Source organism: Stegastes partitus, unplaced genomic scaffold (genome assembly GCF_000690725.1).
Source record: "Stegastes partitus isolate 25-593 unplaced genomic scaffold, Stegastes_partitus-1.0.2 Scaffold92, whole genome shotgun sequence".
NCBI classification, from domain to species: domain Eukaryota; kingdom Metazoa; phylum Chordata; class Actinopteri; family Pomacentridae; genus Stegastes; species Stegastes partitus.
In genome coordinates, this window is record NW_007577823.1 from 768,164 (window position 1) to 792,111 (window position 23,948).

The following is a 23,948-nucleotide window of genomic DNA, read 5'->3' on the forward strand; positions in this document are numbered from 1 at the left end:
ATATAAATAATTAATTTTTTTTCATGGTGTAATTGTACTGCAAATGTCCACCACAGTTAGGAGTTAGGTAGAGGTAGGGGCAGAGAAAGCGATAACATACGAGGCTATTGCTTAGTGGTGATGCAACTGTATTTGTCGTGAGCTCAGTATGTGTTGGCCTATGCACCAAACAGTGACTGTCAGTAGCCTATTTATGCCAGCCTTCTTCAGACCAAAAATTGTAGAGCACAAGCTGTTGTCCATTAGCCAACAGCTAACTTGCTGTTCCAATTGTGTTAATTGTGCACAATGTCTTAACGAAGTCCGAATTTTAATCAACCAGCAACCACCTCGGCTGAAAAATTAAACTGGTGGAGAAATACCAAAAACTGCAGTTCCTCGAATGGTCTTTTGAGGCTGACACCAAAAGTGATTAAATCCCCCAAGACCTCCATGTTACAATGTCCAAATTTACGTGAGAAAAATAATATGTTTACAACGTGGTACAAAAAGCTGTTTGATCACAATAGACACTTTGTCCATTCGTGACTTACACATGTGGACAAAATTGTTGGTACCCCTCGGTTAATGAAAGAAAAACCCACAACAATCACAGAAATAACCTGAATCTGACAAAAGTAATAATAAATAAAAATTCTATGAAAATTAACCAATGAAAATCAGACATTGCTTTTGAACTGTGGTTTAACAGAATTATTTTAACAAATAAACTCATGAAACAGGCCTGGACAAAAATGATGGTACCCTAGAAAAGACTGAAAATAATGTGACCAAGTGATGGTTCTGTCCAATCTCTGATAAATTCAAAAGAATAGATTTTCATAGAGCATTTTTTCTTACAGTCGCGACTGTAGACAAGGGGCGCTGCTACTCCAGTTAATATGACAATAGCTCCACTCAGTCGAGCCAATCAAATTGTTTGGTCACCCTGCATGTCCAGTGCATCGCCAAAACTTACTGCCGCTGCCACTTTGCGCTTGCCTATACAGCAGAGCAGAGAGGAAGAGACAGTGATGACAGCATTGATGACAGCATGGCTTGCTCCAAAACAAGGAAGGTTGATGAGGAAAACTGCTGCTTTGAAGATGAGTGGACGGAGAAATGTATGTTCATTCCTCCGTCAGGCAGTTCACAACCAGTGTGCCTCACATGCTCTGAGTCTGAACACGTGGCATTAACTAAAAGTAGCAACGTGAAGCACCATTACAAAACAAAGCACAGCTCTTTTGAGCAAAGTTAAACCCTTAAGTCCGAGCTGAGGACACACAAAATGACCGAGCTGCAAGCCCAGTATGACAGATCTATCCGACTTATCACGCATACATTTATAGCCTAGCAACATACAAACGAAACCTTTTAATTATTGTTTCTGAGGATGTTGACTTTTTTACTTGAAGTGGAGGCCTTCAGTTCTTCAGGCTGGGACCTTTTTAATTTATGAGATAAAAGGGTTATTCAGCTCTGTTTGCACTTATTAAAACGTGTTTTATTCTGAGGTTTTCTTTTCTCTAATCTGAAATAAAGGCCTCAATTTTTTTTGCCTGGGACTGCTTATATATATGGTAAAAGAGCCAGCTGTGGATTCAGTTAAACATATCCTGCACTGAAAATTAACAATAAGTACTGTTAAAATCATGGAAATGTGGCCATAGAGGAAGGCTATAAGACATAACTGGACTTCAATTTGGACCTTTTTACTTGGAGGAAATTTTAATAACTGGACCTCAGTGACTTTTAATTGAATACCCTTGTTCTAGGCCATCCACCTCGTTTTAAGATGCTTTTGTTGTAGAGCGTGGTTACCTGAGTTACTCCCATCCTTTCTGTAAAATGAATCCAGTCTTCTGACCTCTCTCATCTAGAAGGTGCTTCCATTAACAGAACTGCAGCTCACTGAGTATTCTGAGTATACTCCATTTTTACATCAATTTTTTTTCCACATTGTGATGTTTGATGTGAACATTAACTGGTGTTATTTACACTTATCGGCATGATTTGATGCAGCGCTATTGCCTTGTCATTGACTGATGGGATAACAGAATCAGTTAGTCATTTAACACTTTTCTTTCTTTGGAAAAAGGCAGAAACGTCTGTGCTGCTGGCCTCAAACACTCGTGAATTTTGTTTGTGACTTAATGGGAGCCCACATTAAAAGCAATATGAGGGCTGAAGCTTTTGATCCGTTCGATCCGCGCAAACTCCCACTTCCATTAAACATGTCTGTCCTCAGAATCCACCATCTGACTGCAGCTCAGAGGAGCTGAGAGGAGAGCAGCCAGACAAAGACTCACCAGGCTGACTGACCGTAGAAATTTACCAGATATAAGCAGTTTTAATGTAGGCTCTGCATGAGTAAATCACTGTCGTTTTTATGTATAAACTCATTGATTTTATTGACTTTTGCATTTTCTTGCTTCCCTTATTTTCTCACTATTTCACCAGTTGCCATCCCCATAACTTAAAGTGTTCCGGACAGATTTCCGGCGTGTGGCATTTGGCTCTGAAAAAAAAAAGAGGATTACATTGCCAATCGAGTTCGTCTACCAATGGAATGGGGGGAACGCAGCTTTTGCTGTCAACCAAATTAATATCACGAGCCAGTGGGAAGTAGAGTGGGGCCAGGTCTTAGAAAGATGTCAAGATCCAGCTGCGATTGAGTCCATACTGGAGTTTCACACAAGTTTCAGGGAGTTCTGTACACTGATATCAGAAGCACGGACAACAGATTCTCGAAGCCAGGGAAGTTGTCCTCATCAATTAAGGAATTAAAATAAATGGCGCTGGGCATGGTTGGAGGTGTTAAGCAGAGACAGGAAGCCCTTTGGTTGCTGGTGCAAAAAAAATTGAAGGAGCTGGGTCCTTGCTTCTGTACCATCTGCTCAAAAAGACATGTACGCAACTCGCGGCAAAAAAATGCTGTCAGATCACCAGTCAGACCCCGGCCACAGAGCTGCTGTCTGCTCTGAAACTCACACCTCGTCTGCCAGGAGCAGCAGCCACCGCTGAGGTACTGGCATCAATGACTGGCCGGGTTTGTGATTTAAAAATACGAGTGTGCACGTTCATTGCAGAACATGACTTGTCGTTCACCATATCTCAGCCACTCGTTAATCTGTGCAAAAAGTTGGCTGAAGATAAAAATGCTTTGTCAAAACTGTTTGTGTCAAATCAACATTCTGGTTACATAAATACAGATGGTATAACACCAGCATTCAAGAAAAGTCTTTCTGAAAAGCTCAAAAAAATGTGTTTTCATTGAATATTGACGAAGTATTGTATTTCGAAACTAGAAAAGCACTCGGAGAGCGCAGACCTAAGCAGCTCATTTCCACCATATTGTGATTTCCAGCCAATGTTAAAGTCCTGCATTTTATCTACACTGTTAGATTCATCGAGAAACAGAACATAGCTTTAGCATTTGAATTAGCATTGATATCATTAATAACAAGCTGACAGAGTGATGAACGGTCTTTCTGTACTCTCAAATATTTTTTACACTTACGTTATTTCTGCAGTTACTTACTGGTTTTAAGCTGTTAGCTAATGCTATGCTAGGTTGGCATAACTACAGCGATGTTATTGCTAACATAAACAGACAGGGAGTAGCTTAAGCTAGGTTAGCACAACTTTAGCAATGCAACGTAAATGAAAAGCATGACCAACGCAACAAAGCACGCGGCAGTTGTCCTGACACATGGCAGAGAATTAAGAGAGTTAAAGTGAAGGAGATATGTTGAGTCATTGTTCATGTCACGTCTTTATGAACTCATCTGTCAGTAGCTCCGCTCTGCCCACTCCTGTAATATTGCCTGGCTGTAGCTTACTCTTGTACGACTGAGAAGGCAGCGATGCGGACTGAAGGATTGAATGGAGTTGGAGCGCCATCTAGTGGACAAACGACAACAACAGCATTCTGCACCACTGTGGCACTTAACAGCATTGACTGTTTTATGATAAAATAACGAGATGGTAAACTGGAACACCAAAATTTAATCATCTGTTCATTGCGGCATTATCAACATTTCCTGAAAATGTCATGAAAATCTTTTCAAAACTTTTCCAGTTATCTCGCTAATAAACAGATAAACCCCGGCTAAAACATAACCTCCTTGGCAGAGGTAATAAATAGTGCAAATGGTGTACATATTGCTAAAAGGTAAATCAATGTCCTTTTTTCATGTCTTTTACTGATTGGTTGCTATACAATATAGTTGCACCATGTTGTGGTCAGACGGAGTACCTACCACGACCTATTGACCTTCTTTGGTATTAATATAATCTGTAGTCTGAGTTTGGGAAGGCAGATATCTTAATATTTTACTAATTAATAAGATTGTACCCCCACCCAAAAGCAAAAAAGTTCAGGCTCAGGATTATTTTTCACTTTAAGCCCTGCATCTCCTTTTTCTTGCTGCTTTTTTTCATCTACGAGCTTGTCCTATTCGCCACTATGTTCCCTCTTTTTTGTGTTAGCGTCTCCCTCCTTATTACTTCTATTACCATCTTTTTTCCGGAGGCCTCCTCTGTCTCATCTCTTCTCTTCCACCACCTTGCTTTCTCTATTCCTGTCTTCTTTTTTCCTTTTATCCTCCAAAGTCTCCACCACCAGAAAAAAGAAAAAAAAAAGATGCAGATATGGCTACTCCGATTTTTTAATCAAAGTGGTTATTGTCTAAATTTTAACATCACTAACTGATAGCAGCAGCAGCATCAAGTTAATAAGGGCAGCACATGAAAACTTCACTCGGCTTTGATGAGTCGTATTCCAGCCTCATGATTGTTTCAGTTAATAAGTGCTACTTTATCAATAACAGATTTCATGATGGAGCAAATAAATTGTTCCGACGTATCCCCTGCCACCTGCTCTCCGTTCTACCTCGTCCGCTCAGAGTCACAAACTGGAGGTGGAGGAGGAGTGAAAGAGCTCTGGGACACAGACCATGTCTGAAGCTCTAACAACGAGAGTCATTTTAGCAGTAAGACAGCAGGAAGCGCACACCTCCACACTGCTCTCCTGCTGAATTGTACTTCGAGAGATAAGTCACTGATGACTCATCTTGGATTCAGCTGAGAAGTTTTTTTTTTTCTCTTCATTCTCTCAACTCTGCCAAGAAGCAAAACCTTATCGTGACATATGCAATAATGAAACTATGCTGCAGGTGCTGTTCGTTCAGTAAATTACGCCTGAAACGTTTATTCATTCATGAAAACACCTTCCTTCTGGGTAGCATTGTAACTGAATGAATGACACTCTTGCAGTACTTTGCACTCATTGTTAGATTTTTGAGTAAACATTTTCTAAGAGTTGGGAGCATGTTGGATAAGAGGAGCCTCAGATGGCATTACTAATCCTTTGATTAGGGGATGGTTTAGTTTACTACCTGAACACGCCTATTCAAATTGTATTAATCCTTTCAACCCTAAAACCTGCGACAGGTTTAAAAAGCATGCTATTTCTTAAAAAGTCTGCAAAATAATATAATTTAATCAAAGCTAGAAACTGTTCAAACAGAAAAAAATTATCAGATTTTTAAATTTTCAATGATTTTTGAGAGAATGTTGTGTGGCATGCAGTTCTGTAGGAAATTAATTGCATCTGATCTTAAAATTGTGAATTTCATTAAAAATAACTTTATTCTGCATGTCACATTTTAAAGTTCACCAAAAATTAACCTTGAAAAAAGAAAAATCTGTGCTGCTCAGCCAAACCACGATTACGTGGTCTGTCATTATGTGGCAGAAGTTCAGGGACTTTTTTCCTGAACTAGGCTGAACTGCAGGCGGTGTGTAATCAGAGAGAAAACAAGTACTGGCACAAATTAAAATTTCAAGTTGTAAAATATTTATAGCTGTTTAATAATTGTCACTAAATGAATATAAAATATTAACCTTCAGTTTTTATTTTTCATGATTTATGCCATTATGACACATATGCACAGAAGACATTTTTAGAATTATTTTTGCCATAGTTGTACAGTTTTGACAGAGATAAAGGGAAATTACAGAGAACAATGAAGAGAGACCCTAAGGTACTGAATGGTTTGTTATACATCAGCTTCAACATTATAACCGCCAGCAGGTGAAGTGAGTGACATCTGTCATCTCCTTACTGTACAATGTGCTGTTGTTACTTTGACACATTCCACCTACCTGAACAGTCTTCGAAACCACATACACACCTTCATGGGAATTCCCCAAGGTATTGTTTTGGTGGCAGTGTCCTATTTCAGCAGGATAATGTGTCTGACCACACCGCAAAAAATGTTGATGAAGAGTGCCCCGCTGTCATTTAAAAATGCTCATAATTCTAAAAGTATCAGTCAAAATAAGAGAATCAGATAGTAAATGCATGACTGTAAAAGAAACAGGTGCTTTACATTTGGGCTTTATTGAAGTCTTAATGGGTTTTTGTTTCTTTTTTTACATCAGTGTTCTTTTTTTTGTTGTTTTTTTTTTTTTAGTATTTTTAGTGGCAATATTGTCGATCAGAGCTGCCATCAGTGATGCTAAACCCCACCCATGGTCATGCCTCCAAGCTGTGATTAGACAGTTGTTCTTCATTTTAACACTGACAGCTTGTCCTAAAATATAAAAAGTACAAAAAAATAACATCTTACTTAATTGTTGTTATTTTCTTGTACTATAGTCTATAGTTTAGTCTATAGTTTTTGGATGCTGCTGTGGCATGTAAATTTCGGCCGATGGGGGATCAATAAAGTATTCTATTCTATTCTATTCTATTCTATTCTATTCTATTCTATTCTATTCTATTCTATTCGTCTCTACCCCACATAAGGAATAACTGTCTCACACCTCCTCATGAAAACTAATGATAATGCTTTGCGTTTAGTATTAGCAGGTCTGTGCTGCTCTCTCTCTCTCACTCTCTCGCTCTCTCTCACTAACATGCAATGCATGTTTTCATGTTTTTTGTGTTTTGATTTTAATTTTAATGTGAAAAAATAATTATGCTTTACCATATTTTTCAGTCATCTCAATTCAAGAAGAATAATCTTGATGTCGCATGAGGTTAATGATGGATGTGATTCTCTTTCAGTTTCTAGGAGATTTTCAGTTCTGAACTGAAAAAGCCTCTTGGATAAGAGGTGAAATGTCTTTAAGAATCTCAAAGAGAAGTCCAGTTGCTTTCTACTGAAGTTTCTAGGTTTACAGTGTGGTGCATAAACAAGTCAATTGTCCACAGGCAGCACAACTGTGCAATGTTAACCTGTCCAGTAAAACAGAATCCTTAACTTGTCCTTCCAGCAAATCACTTTGGCAACAACTAATTTTTCCTTCTTCTTTGAGTCAAATATCTTTTGTCTCAAAAGGAATCACAGTTAATTCCTAAAACACTTAGACTCCCTCACCTTTTCACATTTAGTTATGCTGTGCATTTACTTTAAACAGGTAAAATTACTGTGTCGTGCTTACCAATCTGCACCCAGTAACTTCTATTGATGCATTCCCTCTGGAGCAGGTTGTCTCCCTTCATTTTGCGTCATCCTTCCATCAGTTCGGACCAGTCTCCCCATCCTTGCTGCTCGGAAGTGTCTCCATATCGTTATGCTGCCACCATCATGCTTCACAGGATAGTATTAGAGGTTGATGTGCAGTGCCTGCTGTTCAACTGATATAGTATAGTCCATGCATTTGTGCTGAAAGATTTCACTTTTTGTTTCATTTGACCAGAGATCTGCTGTACTATGACAATCAGATTGTTAGAGAGCTGCTGAGATAGTCATCCTCCCAGCACGTTCTCATCCTCTGCAGACGGCATCTGATCTATGCCGTGTCACAGTTTAATCACAGGAATCCACATGGAGTTCTTGGACTTTCTGGCTTGTTTTTTTGTTTGTTTGTTTTTTGCATGCAGCCTTACAATGGTTCATCCCTTTCTAAACTTTTTGTGAACTCCAAACAAGTTCTCGACATATCTCAGTTGCATCCTGATCACGGTTTGGAGCTACAACAAAGAGTCCTAATACTTAATGTATTCAAATTTTTAGAAATAATAATCAAAAATTTCAGTTACGATTTTTAATAAAATTGCAAAAACATCTAGACACATGTTTTCACTGTGTGATTTTGGGTTAGTGAGTGTAAATTCATGAGCAAAAGCAAGACTGGTCAAAGACTAGATCCTTAATTTTGACACTGACAAGAGTTCCAAACCAGCTTTCTTCAACCTTAAAAGTTTACTTTTAATAAAATGAACATTATGGGTTACAGATTATTTCTATACAGCAAATTAATGTCCTCAAAAATATGTAAGACCATTGTGCTCACAGACAGCTTTGGGGTTTACTCCACATTAACATATTTGTTTTGTTTTCTTCCATTTTGATTAGAATGTGCCACAAACACATTATTTCTCATTTTCTTTGCACAGATTTTGCCCACACCTCCATGGAATAGGAGTGAATCTGTCAATCCCTAATGTTCACAGTTAAAGACTATGGTTATTAAAAGTTACTTACTAAAGCTGATGACTTCCTTATTAATCAAGTCTTTTTTTTTTCATTGTCCAGACCTTGGCAAAGCAATAGTTATTCTTGTTTAGCTCATACAGTTAGCAAATAAATATTAGCATGAATTAATTAATTTGATACAACCTCTATTATAAAGGTTAGTTTTAAGAAAGTGTTTGGCCCCTTGAGATTTAATATTATGTAATGCCAGTCAGTTAAAGCGTTTATTCCCTGTATCTGTGTCTAAATTAGGCTCCTGTCAATGTGTTTTTCCCTGAGGACCTGGCTGTATTCACAGCATGCCTCCGCTCTGGCCCACCTGTCTGTGATTATTGGTTAAGCTGATGTCTGTTGAGAGGTTGTACAGGAGAAGCAGTCAACCATGTCCATTGTGACAGCTCCGTTTGAGCTTTTGTTATCGATGACAGTCACAACTCAGTTAGCTTCTCCGGTCCACCCAGCCTCCGTCACGGTCCCTCGGGGAGTTTCAACAGGAACACAAGGTGTTTTATTTGGAAAGGTGTGAGAAAGGCTAGAACATGGAATAGCCGCTCAGAAATCCGTTGAATCCATATGTTTTGGAGAGTAAAAAAAGTAAGTTATAGTACAAACATGTCTGAGAACCTGCTGCTTGGGTCTCACAAAGAAATTAGGTGTTTCTTTTACAGAAGCTACAAGTGACAACAAAAAAGGGTTCCCTAGACTGTCAAGGCCTTTTTTATTTCAGAGAAAAGACAAACTAACACTCTAGTTTATGTCTTTCAGCAGCATTTTTTACTGGTATATGTGCTAGTTTTTGTTAAAAACCGAACCTCTTCTGCTGTCAAACAAGTTGCTACAACCTGACGTATTTGGGTTTTGGCTAAATGATTAAAAAAATATATATTTTAGGAAGCTTAGTCTTGTTGCTACACGTACAGCTCTGCTACAAATAAACTCTCTAAGTTTCTTTGAAGGGCCTACTATTCTTGCACAATTCCACAGAAAGTGGTGGAAGTGATATGTTCCAACTTGAATACATCAAATTCTATACAATTCGAGCTACACTATAAAAACAAATCAAAACAACCGTTAAAAAAAAAAAAGAAAAAAGAAAGGTGAAGAAAAAAAATCAGTTAAAAATGATGGAATGGTGTTTGTGTATCTGCAAAAAAATTAAATATGAAATAGTTAAAAGAACAGGTAACATCTGTAAAATAATTGTAGAAGTTTACATACACTGTATAAAAAGACACATAACCTTTTTTTCTCACTGTCTGACATTAGAGCAGACTAATCGTTTCCTGTTTTAGATCAGTTAGGATTACCAAAATTATTTCTATTTGCTAAATGCCAGAATAATGAAAGAGAGCATTATTTAGAGAATTTTTATTGCTTTCTTCAAAGTCAGAAGTTTACATACATTTCTTTAGTATTTGGTAGCATTGCCTTTAAACTGGATGAGTCGCGACCTTGGGGATAAAAATTTGGGTTTCCTTCTACAAGCTTCTCACAATAATTTCATGGAATTTTGGCCCATTCCACCAGACAGAACTGGTTTAACTGAGTCAGGTTTGTTGGCCACCTTGCTCCACATGCCTTTTCAGCTCTGCCCACAAATTTTCTACAAGACTGAGATCAGGGCTTTGTGATGGCCACTCCAAAACATTGACTTTGTTGTCCTTACGCCTCTTTGTAACTAATTTGGCAGCATGCTTAAAGGGCCATTGTCCATTTGGAAGACCCATTTGCACCCAAGCTTTAATTTCCTGCCTGATGTCTTGAGATGTTGCTTCAATATTTCCACCGAATGCTCTTTCCTCATGATGCCATCTATTTTGTGAAGTGCACCAGTCCCTCCTGCAGCAAAACACCCCCACAACATGATGCTGCCACCCCTGTACTTCACAGTTGGGATGGTGTTCTCAGGCTTGCAAGCTTCTCCCATTTTCCTCCAAATGTAACGACGGTCATTACGGCCAAACAGTTAAATTTTAGTTTCATCAGACCACAGGACATGTCTCCAAAAGTGAAGGTCTTTGTCCCTGTGTGCATTTGCAAACTGTAATCTGGCTTTTTAATGTTGCTTTTGGAGTCATGGCTTCTTCCTCTCTGAGTAGCCTTTCAGCCCATGACAGAACTGGACTCATTTAACTGTGGATAATGACACTCTCATACTAGCTACAGCAGCATCTTCACAAGGTCTTTTACTTTTGTTCTGGGGTTGATACACTCATTTCACACCAAAACACGTTCATCTCTGGGACACAGAACCCGTCTCCGTCCTGAGCAGTTTGATGGCTGGACATTCCCATGGCTTTTATACTTGCGTATAATTGTTTGAACAGATGAACATGGAACATTCAGGCATCTGGAAATTGTATCCAAGGATGAACCAGACTTATGGAGGTCCACAAATCTCTTCCTGATGCCATGGCTGATTTCTTTAGATTTTCCCATGTTGTCACAAAAGGAAGCAGTGTGTTTGAGGTGTCCCTTAAAATACATCTACGGGTGTGCCTCCTATAACTACACTTTTGCCAATTAGCTTATCGAAAGCTTCCAAAGACATGACATCACCATCTGGGCTATCCCAAATAGTTTGCAGGCATAGTAATCTTAGTGTACCGTATTTAAATGTCTGACTTTGAAGAAAGTAATTAAAAAAAAGTCCCCTCTCTCGCTATTCTGGCATTTAGCAAATAGAAATAATTATGGTAAGATTAATTTTTTCAGTTTTGGCCTGTTATGTATGGTTAATGCATAAATTATTTGTTTCATTCTATGAATTTAAAAGTTATTGTCTGTAGTTAAAAAAAAAAAAAAAAAAAAACTCTGAATTTTTTTTTAGCCTATTAAAGAGAATAAAGTTGAAAACTGTTTTAAAATGTTCATGTTTTACAGTGTATATACTGTTGGTGGAGAAGTGTTTGTGAATCCATCTATGACTGATAGATATCCACACAGCTATCCACTCTTCATCTAACCATTAGTCTATAATGGATGGACAGATTGATACATAAATGATAGATATGGATACTATCTATCTCATTCAGTCCATCACAAATGATAGATAGATGGGTATGTGTGTCTTTCCATCTTTATATAATGAATGGATGAATAGGTATCCATACAGGTCTATTCATCCATCATCTACTGGTCCATCATCAATGAATATTAATTTCTAACAAAACATTTTTATGATGTAACGTTACCCTGTACTGCCATGGTCATGGGTATCTGGTACAGCCCACAGACTTGTATTTATATCAGAAAGTAGCAGTTAGTTCTCTAATGACTCCACTGACTTTGCAGGAGACCAAAGGACTTAAATGACCCAGGTAATATTTCTCATTAATCAAATCTGTCACCTAATCAGAGAACAAGAACTGACATGTTTGTACTTTGAAGAATAATGGGACCGATGTAGACGAGGTCATGTCTTTCACTCAGGTGAAAACACAATGCAACAGTGGCTGTAAGTCATGCTTTATGATGATCACTGATGTTAACATGACCAAAATACTACTGGCGTCTTCTTCATTAAAAACAGACATATTGACGACCTTGAAACATAATGACAGTTCAACTTCTTTTGGGGCCTTAGCAATGGTGAGGCTCAGCAAATCTCTCTTTCTGTGTCTTCAAGTTTTTAACAGTTAATTACTATGCTGTTCTTTTGGAATTTCCGCTTAGAAAAACACCCTAAAACCCAGTCAGAAAAGCTCCACAACCTTGACCTCTCATTAACTAATTTGTGTGCCTTGACATCCAGAAAACTGACACATCTCTTATAAAACACCTGACTTCCACATGAGCTTCCATGTTGATCAAACTTATTTTCATTTTCATGCATTGCAGAATCAACGATAATGCAAATGTTGTCAGTGAACCATTTGTATGAGACTGTCGCAGACTAAAATTAATTACACTGTTTGATAATATATTTAATTTTAAACCGTCAGTTGTCAAACTGTATGAGGGCGCCCTCCAGCTGCCAATTACGGCACCTGATTTCTGCAGGAAAAACTTCCAAACAGCTGCTTCAGTCAAATTTATAATGCAGTCACTAAAGAAAGTCTGAATTTCCCCTTCAAATGGGATGCTTGCACAGCCTCTAGGAAGCTACTCACCATGCATAAGTACGAGGTTAAACACTTAGAAGGGACTGTATACGCCTCACCTTTCACTATCTATTGGCAACATAAAGTGGGATGTTGTGCTTTTTAAGTAAAAAGTTGGCTTCTCAACATACACAACCTACCTCAGTGGAAATAAGCCAAAGTTGTTTGACTACATGTGACCCAAGGTCCTTTCTCTCACTCTGCCAAACAAACTAAACTAAATTAAACTCATTTATTCCGCTCACAAGAGGGAAGCTGCTGTTTCAGAATTAAATGTTTTGCATACATATTAAGTCTGTCACATTCTGTCACTTCTCTGTGTTTCACTCTTATTTTCTCTCTTTTATTCAATTCAAGGGGCTTTGTTGGCATGAAAGTTTCTAGAAAAGATGTTGCCAGTGTTGCATCAAAATATGTTTTTCCAAATATGTGTGCAGTATGCCATAAGAACAATTTGAACATTAATACAACATTAAAATTCATATATATTGTGTGTGCTATATGTGTCGAGGTTATTCACTGTCCCTTAGGATTGTGGAATTCTTCCTCTACAAGTATTTATCATTTTAAGAGCTCATTTTGCTCATTGAAATTTGAAATTACAGTTGTTAAAGTAAATATGCCTCACTTAATTGAATATTTTACATTGTAGGAGAAAGTGTATCTCTATCTCATACCTCTCAACATTTTTACCTCTATGTTTTTCGTTGTGGTGCCATAGAAAGGATTACCAGAACACTGGAATTTAGCATCTTGGAGCATAAAGACAGACTGTAAATGTCACTACAATCTGACTATGTATATTAAGATGTTGTGGACCAAAGTGATTACAAGTCGGCACAGAGGCCAATATTGCCTTCTTCTAACACAAAAACAAATATTTTCCTGTTAAGTGAGTATCCCAGCATGTATTGTGTGGAAGGTAGGAAAGCACAAGACTGTGAAAAGTGCACTGTGTTTGTCTCTAATGCACCACTTGCCTGTTTTGTTGTTTCAGACTGACCTTTGACCTTTGAGTGAGAAGCGTCTCCCTGGGAGGGTTTTCCAGGGAGGGAGGGGTCAGAGACAGACATGGAGAGCTACCCGGGGGCGAGCACTGCAGGACCCAACATTACAAACTGCACCATTCCACCCGCGAGCACCGCGCTGCCGGTCCAAGTCACAGACGGGATGGCATTGGTGGTGGTCGTCCTCGGCCTCCTCACCCTCCTCACTGCGCTTGTCAACGGCGCGGTCATCATCGCCATCTGCACGACCAAGAAGCTCCACCTGCCTGCCAACTACCTCATCTGCTCTCTGGCCGTCACCGACTTCCTGGTGGCTCTCCTCGTCATGCCCATCAGCATCATCTACATCACCATGGAGACGTGGTCGCTGGGTCAGGTGGTGTGCGAGGTGTGGCTGAGCGTGGACATGACCTGCTGCACCTGCTCCATCCTGCACCTGTGTGTCATAGCCCTGGACCGGTACTGGGCCATCACCAAAGCTATTGAGTACGCTCGCAAGAGGTCAGCCCGCCGAGCCGCTGTCATGGTGGGGACAGTCTGGGTCATCTCAGTTTTCATCTCCATACCACCCTTATTCTGGAGGCAGAGGTCCAGCAGCAGCAGTAGCCTCCAGCAGTGCATCATAGAACATGACCACCTGGGATACACTATATACTCTACTTTCGGAGCATTTTACATCCCAATGATCATCATTCTTATCCTATACTACAGGATTTACAACGCCGCCAAGACACTTTACCAAAAGCGCGGCTCTTCTCGCCACCTCAGCAGCCGCAGCATAGGAAGTCAGAACTCTGTAGACCATTGTCGAGTGTCCCACACATTCTGTGTGTCAGACTTGTCCAACTCAGATCCCACGCTGGCCACCGACAAACTCAACACTACAATCCGTATCCCGTCATTTGAGACTGACATGGACGGGCAGGATGAGAAGAACCAGATATGTACGTCACGTGAGAGGAAAGCGGCGCGAATCCTTGGCCTCATCCTGGGGGCCTTCATTATCTGCTGGCTGCCTTTCTTTATAAAGGAGCTCCTGGTGGGTTTGCGGGTTTTAAAGCCTTCGCAGCTCATCTCGGACTTCCTGACTTGGCTGGGTTACATCAATTCTCTCATCAACCCCCTGCTGTACACCAGCTTTAATGATGATTTTAAGCTGGCTTTTAAAAAGCTACTCAAGAGAAAAGAGCATGCATAGGTCTGAGGTAAAAAAAAAACACCAAAGGAATGTAAACATCTTTGATTCATTTGCATTCTGTCCACAAGCAACATGTTGTGGGATGTTGTTCTTTTAGAGAAAAAAAATACATTTCACCCATCAATGTACAGCATTCTCTCTTTTTCTCAATAAAATAAATCTTTATGACAACTCTTCATTTACTACATTGCTTGCATTCATTCAAGTCATTTTTGCTCTATAAACAGTTAACAATGACTGTCTGTTTTTTTCCCCCAGTGCTCAAAAGATTTTTAAAGCTGCTGTAATTTATGTTGTTTGTGTCCTTGGAAATATATAGACTAACAACAGCTTCATATACTGAAAAAAAACAAACTGTAAAAAAAAAACAAAGAAAAAAAGGGAATACTCTGACAGCTGGGGTACCAAAATAATAATGGTAAATAATGGAAAATATGCATCTTGTAAAAATACTGTCATTTTCCATGATTCACATACATTTTCAAGCCTTAATTTCACATGGGATCATGTGTATTTTTGGGGAAACAAATAGGAACATTTTCTATTGTTTTTTTAAAAAGATTTTTTACAATGTAGAGTAGTGGCTAGAACAGAGTAAATAGGGTTCAAATTAAGCACCTTTCATATAAATTAAAGAGGCGAGCTGTAGTTACAGTCACTAGCTATGACTACAGTTCTAGCTTTTTGTTATGGTTAAGACTACAGCTACTGTAACAGTGATTACGACAGACTAGATACTCGCACTGCACTTACAACAATAGCACTGGCCAAGACAATATTGTAATGCAGATACTCTCACTGTATAGATTTGTGCATCTTGACCTTTTTTACAGTGTTTTTTTCTGTACATACTCTTTTTGCACTATTCTTTGTATACTGAATTTGCGTGCAAGTCCATTCTGTAAACAGATTAATTTCAACCAAGCTGCATTGATAACCTGTATATTGCAGCATGTGTCAATTAAAGCCTTTAAATACTTTATGATAAGACAAAATGTTATTAATTTTGAATTCTTGTGCCAGATATTGCTCAGAAAATAAACTTATAGGACATGAGAAAATGCAGTGCCTTAACAGAATGATACATTGCTGAAAATAAAAGTGAGTGAGCTAAAATAGGACTAGAATACAAAAATCTATTACTGACAATGAGTCTGTGGTAGTAAAGGAATATCACATGATAAAGAAATTTTGCAAATTTAGTTGAAATATTATGTTTGAAATTAATATATTTCATCTAAAAAAAATGAAATATTTCACATTACATTGGCATGTTGTACATGAACAAATATTAAACATGAAATAAAAATATTGCACATGAAAATAAAATATTAAACATGATAATGAAATGGATATTGCACAAAGCATTGAGAAAAGTTGTTTTTAAGTGACATTGATTTTATTATTTAGATTTAAGTGTTTCAGCTGCATAATACTTTAATATCTGAGACTAACCAAATAAACTTGCAGGATATGAGGTTTTTTTTATATACGAACATTGTAAATACTAGATACTTTTATCTGCATCGCCTACCAATTGGTGGCAGTAAGACGCTTATTCATTGTTTGACAACCGCCAATAAACCTGCAGAAGAAAAAAGAAGAACGCGCTGACGTAGTTACGTAGTGGTGGTACGCGCTGTAGTTGGGTGTGAAGATGGCGGACGAGGAGGCCGAGCAGGACCGTAGTCCTGCGAACGGTATCAGTGAAACGATTGAGGAACTCCGGCAACGGTTACAAGGACTGCAAGAAGTCGTGGTTAGAGAAAGCGACGACGCCCCGACCCAGTCCTCCTCGGAGTACTGCCAAGAGTTTTGTAGGGTGAGTTTTTTTTTGCCTCACATATTTAGCAAACAAGCTAGCCAGCTAGCATCGATGATAACGCTCCGTCCTGGCTGCTGGATAATCCGAGGAAAGGTCTGCCTTTAAAGCCAAACTATGTGTGAATGGGTCAAGTAATTACTGGTAGCATTTTCGTAAGTAAGACTTACAGAATACAAGCATGTGTAGCCAGCCGGTGAAGCAGAAGCTGCAAACAAAACTCAGCTGAACCGCAGACATGGCTACTTCATCCAAGCTACTAGCACATGCTAACTGAAGGCTGTGTCTGTGGAAGACCGCAGTGTTGATGTCGTTAAAAGTCCTCTGGATATTTAGGTATTAAGTATCTATCGCAGAATGTAGCAATCAGACTACTTATAGTCGGTTTTGTTGCGGGGAGTAACAACTGTCATGTACTCATTGTAACGCATCAGTCACACAGCTCTGCCTTCAGTTAGCCTACCGTTAGCATTTCGCTCCGTGTGTTTGATTACATGCGCGTTCACGTGAGCATAGTTTCGCTGATTGTCTCTGTGGGTAACGCAGCCCTCAGGGTACGTAAATGAACCCGTCCTTCTTCGTGGTGGGTTTCATTACATTCAAACTGCTCCAAATGTCAATGCTTAAAACATATTGTCGATCGTAGTGCATTTTAAATAAGGCTTACAGAGGAGATTTGCAACGATTTGCGACCTTTTCCCGCGATGAATTTCTGGTGTGTACGTGCCGAATGAAACGCACGCCTGCAGAGGAGGCACGCCACAGTTGCATAGTGAAAACACTACAACATCGCCAGCCTCCCGGGAGTCCTGTACGTTGCCCATCAGTGAACCATCTGCTCAGTTTAGTGGCTGAAAAGATGAGTGTGTGTGTCGTGTTGAGTGCAGGGAGGGCGGATCTGCACCAAGCATCTTGATTCTCACTGGAGTGGCCTTCTTGTGTAGCAGATATGGTGGGGAAAAAAACAATGTGTCCAAGGTCTCCAGAGCACAGAATGACACACAGGGATGAGGGAGTCATGTAAATGTTTATGTAGAGGACGCAGGTGATGTCTCAAAAAATGAAATTACTGGCAGGGTCATGTAGAGGTCTTAAGATACACTGTTTATATGCAGTAAGGAAGGTTGAACATGTTACAGAGAAAGAAATTCTTGTAAAATTCTTAAATACACACAAGGGCACAGGTGATACCGTCAACAGTCATAATTTGATCAACCTGCTTGGATTGAAAACAATCCAACCAGTTTGGGGCGGTGACCTAATTTGCATCTGTTTGGTTTTTGTAATGACTTGATTTTAACTCATACTTAGAGAAAAGAAAACTGACACTGTAATTTCTTACAAAGTAGAAATATATTTCTGACACCTAGATTTTATCCTAATGCCATAACTGGATGAAGGAAGCCAGTTGCTGTATCAAATTACATTACAATGCTGGAGGAGGAAAAGGCATCAGTGTTTACTAAAAGGCACATATTACGACTGCCACTAACAACACTTTTTTATTGATTAATCTACCAACTATTTTAACAATTAATTGGTAAATCGAAATAATTAGTTTTCATCCGAAAAAATCTAAATGACCATTTAATGTACAAATTGTGTGTTATTCCACAGTAAAGTGCAAAACTATCGGATTACTCTTGCAACTCAGGAATAGTAAACCTATGTTTTAAAACATGGCTTTTTATATAAATCAGACGTACAACCCCTAAAGAGGTCCAAGTTTCTATCAAGCTACTTAAAGTAAAGAAGCTTGGTTTTTATATTAAACAAGCACAGCATGGACATGGTGGATATTTTACAACCATAAACTAGCTACAGCAACTCCTTCTCTTCCTATTGTGTAGTTGTCTTCTGCCTTTGGCAATAGTTTTGTATTGTATGGAAATTTCAGCAAATTTACAGCACAGCAGTTGTCTTTTACTTATGTTTGTGGTGAGTTTGTCAGACAACATCATGGCGGTAAAATCAGGATATTGTGCAGAGCAGCAGCTTGGTGAACATGTTGGTCAAGCCAGGTTTCAGTCACTACTTCATACTTGTTCCATTTTCTGATAACAGTAACAGAAAAATAATAAGTGGAAATGGCTTCATTTGGAATTCAGTTGTCGTACACTTTATGTGAACACACAGTTAGAGAGAAGCAAACAGATATAAAGTGCCTCCATGGCAAACGACATCTGTGAGTTTTTTCTTTAGGCTCTTGTGCATTATGTGAGTGCTACTGTGGTATGCCATTGAAAGTCTGCACCATATATACACCTTCTATTTGCTTTGTGATCATTTCAAGTACTCTTGTTGTTTTGAAGACTTGGGTCTTGTAAATCTTTTAATTGAACCGAGCAGACTTTGCAGCACCCCCGTTGTCTAAAACTGAAGAGCTGAGTGCAGCCAGCCAATGAGTGGGACCAAAACTACAGACATAGTTATACAGCTATGTAGTGATACTGAAGAAAAATGTTTATTATGAATTAAAGTTAAAAAATACAATCATGCATCATACAAAAAGCCTGAAATGGATATGTTATCTGTGTAGCCGTCAGCCATTATGCAGATAAATTGCTGCAGTTCTAGGACATGTTGTACTGTACCCTATTTTCTGTCAGATATGTTACAATGTCAGATGTTAACATTTATTGTGGTAAAATTTTATATGAGTAGGTAATTAAGAGTAAACAAAAAGCTCAGATTTCAGAATGCTGAGCTGACTCTATGACATCAGCTGGTTCTTGATAAGGTCATCTACTCCAGGCACAGTACAACCACAAAGACAAACTACAGTCTTCTTGGTTAATGTATGTACATGTTTTCACAAAACAGTAGTTGTAAAAGCTTTATTGCAGATTAACGTTTTCCACTTTACTCTGCATTTTTGGTGCATTTCCTTTTTATGTTTGGCTTGTGTTTGAATGACCAAATTTACAAATGTTGCACAATAAGCAAGTAATGAGCCCAATATTTACCAAACAGACGCCTAAAATCCAATATTTGCAAGCACGAAGACTGCACAGTATACCATTTCTGCATCGACTTATGACGTGCACATGTGCCATAGTCGCAGTGCAAGAAATATGATCTGAAGTAAGGCAAATTATGCTCGAACGTTTTTACTCCTTGATACAATGAAAAAAAGTTTTTACGATTTTCAATTTTTCTGACTAAGTTACAATTAGAAATTTGTCTGATAGAACATCATTGACTTTGATTTATATGTTACTGGCATCACAGACTTGTTTGGGCAATTGTCTTTTTTCTTTTCTGTTGTTCAAGAGAGACTGAAATGCAGGCTCCACATTTGCACGGGAAAATGAGCGCAGAAAAAGAGAGACACACTAAAAAGCAAGGTTTAGTTGCATAAAGAAACATAATATCAATTGTTTTTGTATATAATTCAGCTACAGAAATGAAGTTCACCAAAAACAAGATCAAAGTCAGCAGAATACAAATACGTAGCTACACACGAGCATACTATGTCCTCTATAATCATCTTGAAAAGTCTTTAACCTTGTGGATTTTTGGAATATACTATGGCCTTGTGGTTTTCAGGGCTGCTACCAATTGCAGTTTAAGAAAGACTGATAACCGATATTTGGAATCAATATGCATTACAACAACAATATTTACTGAAAGCATATTGATAGCAGGCAACTTGCCATTTTTAACCACACTACTTCATTAATAATGATTTCTCAAAGTAAATATGTACAATAGAACTGATTATGTCAGAGCATCACGTGACAGTAGGATGCCCTTCTCTGTGTACTGTGAGATTGATTGTAATTGTTGAACAGTTGTTCTCCACTTCACCTTTACTGCTCTTCTGTTTTGTTAATCTTTCACTGTTCTGTCACTTTAATTGCTCACTAAGGTCCAGATCTTAAAGCATTATTTGTTCGTATTTTCGTAGCATTAGCCTTTCTGAATGAAGCCAGTTTGTTTCAACTTAAGCAACATATGCAGCCTCAAAATGATTTGCTACATCTTGATTATAAGACATTTCCATTGGCTGTCTTTAAAATAAATCAAATGCACTAGTAATGTTTTAGGCATGTTATGAGAAATGTGTCACTGATGTATTTTTGGATACTGGGTAGGACCCTATTTGCCCCCAGAACAGCTTGTTAATACACAGTTCTTGCAAAAGATTGTAGTTTAAGGAGCTAATCTGTGCCAAGAAAATGTTTCCCACACTATTACACCATTAACTCAATGAGGTAGTAAGAAAGGATAGATTTTTCTTGCTTACACTAAATTCTGACCTTAACATCTGCATGTGGTAGCAAAAATGGTCAGACATTTTTCCAATTTTCTTCTGTCCAGTTTTGCTTAGCTCATGCCAACTGGAGCCTCAGTCTCCTGCTTTGAGCTGTCAAGAGTAAAGACTGCCTTGGTCCCTTTACATTGACGGTTGATTTGGTGTGTGTTCCAAACTGCTCGTCTTTTAAACAGGTTATTTCAGTGACTGTTACCCTCTGTCAGCTTGAACCAATGTCCTCTTTTCTCCGCCTATCTCAACAAGCCGTTTTCTCCTGCAAAACTGCTGCTTACAAGACATCTTGTTGTTGTTTTTTTTGTGTTTGTTTTTTTTTGCACCTATCTGTAAACTCATTGTTGCTTTGGAAAAATGGTCTGAAAGATGTCTGATCCGCTTGACCATGTTAGCATACCTTGGTGTATAGAGTTATTGCTACATGAGTGACTGATTAGATATTTGCATTAACAGGTTAATACCAATGTTAATAGAAAGAACGTGTCTTTGAAGCAAAGTTTTTTGTTTTTTAAATACAGCAAGAACAAAGAGTAAAATTTTTGTTAGAATTCAGTATTCAATGTTCAGTATATTTTCCTGTGCAACATGCATTTCAAAGCATATAACCATGCATAATAACTGGACTATGACAACTGCATGTACAAAACTGCACAAAATAAAAAAGGCCACAAAACAACATATTTTCACTCCAAATTAATATATATATATTGTTATTATATTATTTGGAGATCAAAGTTGATATCCCGATTCCAGCACAGCGAAAGAATAGTTGGCTGTTCGGGTCCAGCCCTAGTATGAAAGTCAACATTTTCAATACTCCGGGTCATATTTGCACTTTGCCATCTTGCATCCCAACATCAACACAAACTTAAGATGAACGTCAAACAAACTATGGTTACCGTGCCTGTCAAAATAAAAGTTTTTACAAAATAAAAAATAAGTCCAACCTGAGATGCACATTATATATTATTTAATTTTGACCAGCTGTCCGCGACCCACCCAGAACAGGTCCGCGACCCACCAGTTGGGAAACCCTGGTCTATAGGATAGGTTAGAATTAGCTTTAAGAAGAGGTTTATACAAGGATATACATCCAAGAAGATTTAATTGAGCCTTTATTTTAAGATATATACATGTGGACAAAATTGTTGGTATCCCTCGGTAAATGAAAGAAAAACCCACAACGGTCACAGATATAACTTGAATCTGACAAAAGTAATAATAAATGGCTAAGAGGAAAGCATTGGACTATTCTAAAGTGGCCTTCTATGAGCCTTGATCCAAATCCTATTGAACAGCTGTGGAAGGAGCTGAAACATGCTCTCTGGAGAAGGCAGCCTTCAAACCTGAGACAACTGGAGCAGTCTGCTCATCAGGAGTGGGCCAGAATACCTGCTGAGAGGTGCACAAGTCTCATTGACAGTTACAGAAATCGTTTGATTGCAGTGATTGCCTCAAAAGGTTGTGCAGCAAAATATTAAGTTATGGGTACCATCATTTTTGTCAAGGCCTGTTTCTTGAGTTTATTTGCTACAATAATTCTGTTGAACCATGGTTCAAAAGCAATGTCTGATTATCATTGCTTAATTTTCATAGATTTTTTTATTTATTATTACTTTTCAAGTTATTCAAGTTATTTCTGTGACCATTGTGGGTTTTTCTTTGATTAACCGAGGGGTACCAACAATTTTCTCCACGTGTGTGTGTCCCTTTAATCCGAAGAGACAAATAGACATGTATTTCAAACATACATACTTTGTAGTGGCCTGCCATGTTATGCAATTGTAATAATAACTTGCTCTAGTGTAGTCTATTATCTGTAATTTTTTTTCCAGTGTTTAAACAGTGAGGAGCTCAGAGGAATATGTTGTAGGTGGAAGATCATGAGTGTGTAGGCTGAAGTTAAGACATTTGAGAAGCAGAGAGCATTGCTTTATAAACAAAGTTGCGTTTGCACTTGAATTGGTTCTCTTCCCTGAAGGCCATACTCTGCTGCATTCATCCAGCATGATAAGACTACATTTTATTCTCTGACCAAGGTCAGCATGAATGTTCATAATGACTGGATTGCTGCAAGCATGGAAATTGAGTAGGTGTTCTCTTTTGTCAGCAGAAGGAATGCATGTCCAAGTACTTTGTGTGTACTGTGAGTAGGAAAATCTTTTATGTATTTACACTACAGATGTAAACATCCTAATCAGGGCTTGATGCTTGCTTCTTTCCCCTCCAAGGACCACATGTGCTCCTAAGTAGGGCTGGGCGATATGGACCAAAAGTCATATCCCGATATATTTAGACTGAATATCGATATACAATATATATTGCGATATTTTATATAAATAATAAAACAATACAACAGGTTTCTTCACCTGGTTCATGAGTAAATACTCAGCTGTTCAAATAACAACAGAATGTAAACATCAATACTGTATAACAAGGAGTACCTTTTTTGAAATCAAAGCCCTGTAAGGTGTTTTGTTCTTGTTGTTCTTAGTATTTATGCTATATAAATTTGCTGTATGTTTTGTCAACATTAGTTTCTAGTTACTTTGCTGTTTGCTCTTTCAATCCAGAGAAAAAACTGTAGTTTATCATAATAACTAAATATATGTTACATTGATGATATGCAATGATTTGCAATCACAATATTACAGGAAAACTGCTTGAATGGTAGCTTATTCATTTATTTCATTTAGGTGCAATCCCGCAGGGGAGAAGCGCACTGGGCAGCAGCTTAAGATGAAATATAAAAACATTGTTCAAGTCTAAGGTTGCAGCACAATGTCATTAACAGAATATAATTTAAAAGTAATTGAACAGATCTCTACATCATTCACCTGCAGTCCTGTGGAACTCCTCCTTGGTGGCTCTGACAGGTTTGTGTCCAGGGAAAACGACGGAGATGGTAAAAGCCGGTTCAGAGCGAGGCACATTTCTCTGACCGCCCTGCATACAGGTGCCTTACTCAGGTGCATCTCCGACGTTGTACAAAAACACTTCCATTTGCAAAGAAACGCAGCGCAGCACGATATCTGCTTGGATGTGAGAGCATGACTACAAGCTGATGGTAATGC

The 23,948-nt window shown here is 38.4% G+C and overlaps 2 protein-coding genes across 2 annotated transcripts in view; both read left to right on the plus strand.

The window, feature by feature from the left end:
- Window positions 1-13,735: 13,735 nt before the first annotated feature.
- htr1e (5-hydroxytryptamine receptor 1E) lies at window positions 13,736-14,779 on the plus strand. The gene has a single exon (XM_008277241.1). The coding sequence runs from the start codon at window positions 13,745-13,747 to the stop codon at window positions 14,777-14,779; it is 1,035 nt and encodes a 344-aa protein (XP_008275463.1). The 5' UTR covers window positions 13,736-13,744.
- Window positions 14,780-16,430: 1,651 nt separating this feature from the next.
- Window positions 16,431-23,948, plus strand: part of znf292b (zinc finger protein 292b) — a 20,083-nt gene continuing 12,565 nt past the window's right edge. The window contains exon 1 of the mRNA XM_008277228.1: window positions 16,431-16,601. Within this exon, the coding sequence (XP_008275450.1) occupies window positions 16,437-16,601 (165 nt within the window). The 5' untranslated portion in view covers window positions 16,431-16,436. The remainder of the gene's footprint in view (window positions 16,602-23,948) is intronic.

Bases quoted from the DNA above. Each gene is read 5' to 3' on its own strand.
- htr1e (XM_008277241.1), top strand. From the start codon at position 13,745: ATGGCATTGGTGGTGGTCGTCCTCGGCCTCCTCACCCTCCTCACTGCG.